The 6,910-nt window shown below is 40.5% G+C and overlaps 1 protein-coding gene across 1 annotated transcript; it reads right to left on the reverse strand.

The window, feature by feature from the left end:
• Window positions 1–4,364: 4,364 nt before the first annotated feature.
• On the reverse strand, window positions 4,365–6,607 carry rdh14a (retinol dehydrogenase 14a). The gene is made up of 2 exons (XM_063909694.1): window positions 6,277–6,607; window positions 4,365–5,396 (listed from the first exon to the last, which is right to left on the reverse strand). The coding sequence occupies exons 1-2, from the start codon at window positions 6,517–6,519 to the stop codon at window positions 4,779–4,781; spliced, it is 861 nt and encodes a 286-aa protein (XP_063765764.1). The 5' UTR covers window positions 6,520–6,607; the 3' UTR covers window positions 4,365–4,778.
• Between the last annotated feature and the right edge of the window lie 303 nt (window positions 6,608–6,910).

The raw sequence follows: 6,910 nt of genomic DNA on the forward strand, positions 1-6,910 counted from the left end.
ACCAGCACTCTCTCAAGTCGTCAATATACTTAAATAAAACTGCTTGTCAACTTCCAGCGGCCTGACTGTGTGAAGGGAAATCACCTCTCTGTGTGCAAATCCAAATATATACTTTGTCATTCACCGATTACTTCCCCACAAATCTCAGCGTTAAAATTATTACACAATAAAAAACCTAAGGTAGGACAGATTACAGTCATTTGTTATACACTTGGGGGGAAGTTGAAAAGTTGAGTGTGGCGGTCTCAGGCCACAGCAGCACTTTTGGACGTGAGGAGCCAAACCAAATACTCGAGCTGTTATCCCTCGGCCTGCCATAGTCTTGTGGTGGGAAGAAGATGAAAGACGGAGATGAAGAATTGGCATTTTGTGAAACGTGCCAATTCTATAGAGTATATGTTGCCGTTAAGACCTGTTTGGGCTTTAAATCATTCACAACCTCAGAATGTAAGGAGCAGGCTTCTTTTGGTTTGTCTCGCGAAATATGTAAGTCAGTGAGAGGTAGTGAGTGCTAGAAACATTCTCCATGCATCCCGACACCTACAGGGTAAAAGATGGAGAGCCACAGCCACACTTATGTGTTTATAAAATTAAAATACCCGATGAGGAACCCTGAACAACTTTAGAAGTATGTCTACATTAACTGGTACAGAGCAACTGCACCTAATCCATAAAATCCCAAGTAAAGCCATAATACAAAAACCCTTGGTTAATATAACTTATAGGTAATCCATAATAACAAGTGTTGTGGATAAGACTTGTGCTGTTTTGTACTTCTGCCTTAAGACTTTGAAACACCAAGCTGGTTATCGGCCCTTGGTTAATTTGAAGACTTAGATGAGCGTCTGTCGGCCATTTGTTTGTTTCAGAAATCTTCCTCCTTGCCTGCAGGGAAGCTGTCCAAAAAATGAAACACTCTGATTGGCTGTTCTTTGAAAGATCGAAACAGTCTATTCAATAGGGAACATACAAAACCTCTTCATGTTTCATCCTCATCTCATCTGATTATTCTAAAAGAGCTGTGCAGTGATGATGAACTGTTTTTGTAGGCCAATCCGGAGGTGAGCATCGCAACCGATCTCTCCACAATGGTATTTTTCCATTGGATTTTAAAATATTGCAGAAGCTTTGTGGAAAACACATGTTTATGATACTTACACGTTTGTTTAGCATGATATTCTCTATGTATTAACTCCACTTGTATTTTAGTTAAGGCTTAAATGCTAGCACTAGAAGTAAGCTAACGTTTGGCTATAAAGGAACTATTACATGACTTCAGGTCAGAACCACAAAGCTAAAGGCGGTTTATGGTCAGCATGGCCATTTAGCTTAGGCAGTTTTGCTAGCCACCAATGTTTTTGTGGGGTATTCACTCTAACCAAAATCTGAAAATCTCTTGAGCTTGTGTTAACCACAGACTGTATTTCAGGCATCTAACCAAAAACATGTTAAAAAAAACTGTTGACTTCTAGAAAAAGGAGCCTGAAAGTGCTAAAATTATAACTCTTGGTTATAGAGTTATCTATTAGCTGTAGTCTTTGCAGTATGTTAAAATGCAACTTTTGGACAAGGAAAAGTCGGCTTTGTCAAAACTAGTTATTTGGAGTTGATTTAGTGATGTCAGGGAGTTTCCCAGCATTCTGCAAAGTGCTCTCAGAGTCCCCAGCCTCACACTTTTTTTTGACAAGTTTGCCAGTTCTCCATTGCCTCCCTGGTTTTATCCAGAACTATAGTCCTTTGGCAGCCCCACTTTAATGACTTCACCTCCTACAGTCCTCCCCTCCTCAGCCCCCCTGACACATGAGTGTGTGCCGTTCTCTCCCTGCAACCCTCCCAGGACCACAAAAGGGTCCCCCCTGCACTTTGTTCCCACACAGGCAATCCGTGGCAGAGGATCGCTGCATCATGTCTCCATCATGGATCCAACACAAGGTGAAGCACTCACACCCTGAACATCCAGCTCTGAGCTGACCTTCGCTCTCAGGTGCTCCAAAGGGGGCCCTTTCTTTCCTGGGGAGGGACGCTGATTGGCTCTCTTACATTTACCAGGCAGGAAGGTTTTATTAATAAGATGCTGTTGAGTTACAGGATCCAGTGTATTTGGAGTTTCACCCATGAAGACTAAAAGCCAAGATATCTGCTTTGATTTTGACCAAATTCTTTGATTCTTAAAAAGTCCTGTGACTTTCCCACAACAATACTGCACTCTGTTATTGGCTTTGATTGTAATAATAGATTATCAGATAGCTAAACAAAATCTAAATGATAATAAGTGGTGTAGTGATGTCATATTTTTTTAGGTACACAGGGAAGTTAGCATCGCAAGGGCTCCTTTGACAAAAAGCAATGGCATTCTGCCATTGGATTGCAGAGTATTGCAAAAAACAAGATATTTTTTATGATTCAGCATTTTTGATACTTAGACCTTTTGTTCAGCAGGAAAATGTCCACATAAAGACACAACTTCTTTTATTTTTGTAGCGTAAATGCCATCACAGGTAAAAAGCTAACGTTAGCTAAAATATAAACATACTATGTCATGGTCACATGGCCACCGCTAAGCTAAAGGCGGTGAAAACATTTAGCAGTTTCATTTAGCTACTTGTTAGCAACATCTGTTCTTATCACATATAGCTTCAGACATTCATATATGTTATCATAGAACCAAACGTAAAAACTATTAAAATTGTGTCACCCACAGACCTTTTTTTTATGCATGAAAAAACCTATTTGAAAAAACATTGACTTTAAGAAGAGCAAACTGGTTGCTGAAATGCTAACTAATTTAGGGGTTTTAGGACTTAATCCTGCAGTTGTTTATTGTATATGGCTTTATGACTGCTACTGTACTTGTAGTCTGTATATTTCATGTCCCTCACTCACTGCGAAGGTAGAAAAGATCTGAGTGGAAGTCTTTTACTGGATTTGTATAGATATAGAATTTAGCTTAATATGTTCAAATGCAAAAGCTCAAAGAAGCGTTATAAGGCGAGTTATAATTATGAAAAGAAAGAAAAATGCAATTGAACCGGTTGTCCTTATTGCTCTGTAAGAGTGAGTCCAACAGAAGCCCAGGGAAACCAAGTTAAATGTACTATTAATTGAACCATTATGTGTTGAGGCTGAGTGAGGCCCCCGCATTTATATCAGCTTTGCAGTACCATTAAAAGCCATTAAACTCTGTAATTGCACTAATTGGAGTTATTTGTAAAATAAATAGAATGGGGCTGCCATTAAAATGCCTCCGGAGCAGTTTGTGGGGGATGAATCTCACCGAGTGGCTGCCTCTGTTTGTTTCCAGCTCTCTATAAATGATCCAGAAAATGTGCTAATGAAGGATACAGGTGGGAGAGTCGTTGTGTCTCCTGAGGTCCTGAAAGGAAGAAGTGCTCCATCTGCGGGTGAGCTGGAGAGAAAACATTCCCAGCTAATGAGCAGCACGGCTCACTGAAGCCTGGCTAACCCCTGCGTCACCTCCTTCACCACCTCCACCTCTTCTCTTCCTCCTTCTCCTCCTAGTCCAACTCAGCCTTCTACTTCCCTCCTCCTCCGCCTCCTCCTCCACTGCCTTTCCTTCTCCTCTTTTCTTTTATTTTGGAATTTTGCAGAAAATAAGATCTATGGCAAACATGTTTATGATACCTACTTGTTTTGTTCAGCAGAATAATCTCCACATATTATCTAATCTTCATCATTTTGAAGTTGTAAATGCAATCACCAGAAGTAAAAAGCTAACGTTAGACTCGAAAGAAACTACATCGCAGTCACATGACTTCATGTCACCGCTAAGCTACATATAAGCTTCAGATAATACGCCATATTCTGTCACCTCTGCATATAAATGCATGTGTTTGTGCATGCAGTATCTGTATTCAGAGTTAATCTGTAGCTATAGGTCCTATGTGTATATTTGAAATGTATACATACAATAACAGAATTGAATACGGCATTTCGCCTTGGAGATTAATAAAGGGTCATCTTATTTTATCCATCTCAAACTAAGGTGATGATGAAGAGTTTTCATTCGTCTCTAAACATGCATCACTCAAGTCCTCTCTGTCCCCATGGCAGGTGTTATGGGTACTGTAGTATTTAGTGCAGTGCACACGACCAACATGACCGAAACAGAGTTCAACTAATTCCAAATTGGTTAAAACATAAAAACCTAAAAAGTGGTTACATCAGCCAACAGACTGAGAGAAAGTTTAAAATGGGACCCTATTCTGCTCACTTTCAGATTGATATCAGTATGTAGTGTCTCTTCTAGGACATGTCTCCATGCTTTAATGTTCAAAAAGCTCTTTATTTTTCTCATACTGTCTGTGCTGGGATTTTAGCCTTTGCAGACCATTTGCAGACAATCAGACTGTGATACATCCTTTATTAAAATCACACATTGAAAAGAAGTTCTACACACTTATCATTTTTTATTGAGGATGTGCTTTTCTATTGTTCACTAACAACTAAGCATCAAAAATAATGTATCTTCATAATTTAAAATAAAACAAACTCAATGATTAAACATTTGACATCAACCAGAGGGAAATCTTCTAAAAAATGTAAGTCAACCCTTGGTCAAAAGTTAGTTTAACAGCATTAGCATTTTTCAAACATAGTGCTTCATGCGATTTGATTATTGCACTAGTCCATAATGTTACTTCAATACAATTTATTCATTGGGCAACCTAAAACTAATGTCAACACTGAAAGGCACTGAATATTAACACATTGTTCGGACAATTGTATTGTCTCTTTGGGTATGAGTACTCCTGAAGCTCTCACGTGGTGATGCCCACCATGACCTCACTAATGTCCCACAGTTTACTGGCCACCTCCTGGTCTGTAGCCTTGTCCAGCAGAACCTGAGGCTGACAGTCTGCAAAGCACTTCCCCTGAACGCAGACTACATCTGGGCTGCAGGCCAGGAACACTGAGGTGGCAGCTCCTTCTTCAGGGCTTTTAAACAGTCTCCGGGAGAGCAGGTTGAACAGTGGCTTAGCCAACACCGGGATGTGAACATGCCTCCCCAGGTTGGTCCTCACGATGCCTGGAGTCAGAGCGTTCACAGTCACCCCGCTGCCTTCCAATCGGCGACCCAGCTCGCAGGTGAACAGCAGGTTGGCCAGTTTGCTGCGGCTGTAGGCGAAGGCCTTGTCGTAGGTCTGCTCGCTGTTCAGGTCCTCAAAGTTGATGTGAGCTTGCTTGTAAAGTTTGGAGGAGACCACTACGATGCGGCTGGGAGCTGATCGCTTCAGGAGGTCCAGCAGCAGGTACGTGAGCAGGAAGTGGCCCAGGTGGTTGACCCCGAATTGCATCTCAAAGCCATCCTCCGTTTTGGTGTAAGGACACTGGTAGATGCCAGCGTTGTTGATCAGAACGTCTAACCGAGGCTCCTCCTGTTCAACAGCACACAAAAAGGGAGGTTATTTATGGACACTCCTTTTCTATATCATGCTTTAATAATGAGAATCAGATTTTTTTTATTCGTCCCGCAATGGGGATATTTAAGGTATTAGAACAGGATTAATAGAGTACACTTACATATTATTAAAAAAAGTAGGCACACGCTATTAATAATAAAAACACGCTCATACACCATCATAAAAAATTAGGAGTGGTCAGCAGCAATTATATGGGTGTATTCGAACTTGGTCAGTTCAGGACTTGAACCAGCAACCCTCCAGTTCCCAAGCCAAGTGCCTACAGACTGAACTGCTGCCCTAAAAATAACAAAATACTAATCCATTCAGTGGTGCCCAATACAGTAATTTACTGACCACTTACTGACTTACCAAAGTAATGTTCAATTATTCCTTAACAATAAAAACTGCATTAGAAAAATCTGACTGTTGTTTTGTCAATAAAGATACACGAATAACATCAAATATGCTGAAAGTGTACTTTCCTAACTAATGTATGATGGTCTTCCATTCGGCTATTTAAAAATAATAACATAATTTACTGTTTTGTATTTGTTTTTTATCCAACTTTAGTTTATTACGTCACATTCTCAATTAGCTAAATGTTTACTATAACAAGGGACTGTCTTATATAGTTTATATAGGACTTAATTACGGGATATTTGCACAAATAATGTATGCCGAATTAATTGTGTTATGTTGTCAAGGTAAATCAGGTTGCATTTATTTGAGTACGTTTCATAATTTTTAAGATTAGCGATGTAATTCTTAATAAATTACGTTTTTTTAAATGACGTTTGGCTTAACGTTGTTGCAGGCAGGCACGGGGAGTGTTAGCTCAAGTCTGGGAGTCTACCTTTATTATGTCCTGACAGAAAGTGTGTACAGATGTGAGCGAGGCGAGGTCCAGCTGTCTGACGGTGAGCAGTGAGCTGTCTGCCCCTGTCTCCTGCTGGATCTGCCGGGCAGCCTCCTCAGCCCTACTCAGGTCCCGACAGGCCAGTATGACACGGCCTTTGAGCCTCACAATGCCTGCTGCTGTGGCTCTCCCTATCCCGCTGTTAGCACCGGTCACTATCACGGTCTTTCCGTTCATCATGTCGCGTGATTAGCCATGTAGCGTTACTGTACCGATGTTCAGTTCCGGACAACAACATCGACACTCGTGTTTACTACCCACAATTCATAACGGGAGACAGTTGCCTTCATGGTACCTCGTAAAAGTGGCCTTTCAATGAAGGGGCTGGGGTTTGGGTGTATTGTCCTTTCATTTTACCATGGTCAGATGTGAAAGAAGTAATCATTTATAGTTAGGTGAAAGTAGCAGTACTAAATTGCTACTTTCACTTTTAAAAAGTAGCCATTTTAAAAAAAATAAGCAAAATGTTTGCTTTCAAAATGTGAGTAGAAGTATAAATTAGCATGTTATGGAAATACTCAGGTAAAGTAAAGTGCCTCAATGGAATAATAGCATTGTTCTGAAGTACATG

This window comes from Eleginops maclovinus, chromosome 19 (assembly GCF_036324505.1).
Source record: "Eleginops maclovinus isolate JMC-PN-2008 ecotype Puerto Natales chromosome 19, JC_Emac_rtc_rv5, whole genome shotgun sequence".
Taxonomy (NCBI): Eukaryota; Metazoa; Chordata; class Actinopteri; order Perciformes; family Eleginopidae; genus Eleginops; species Eleginops maclovinus.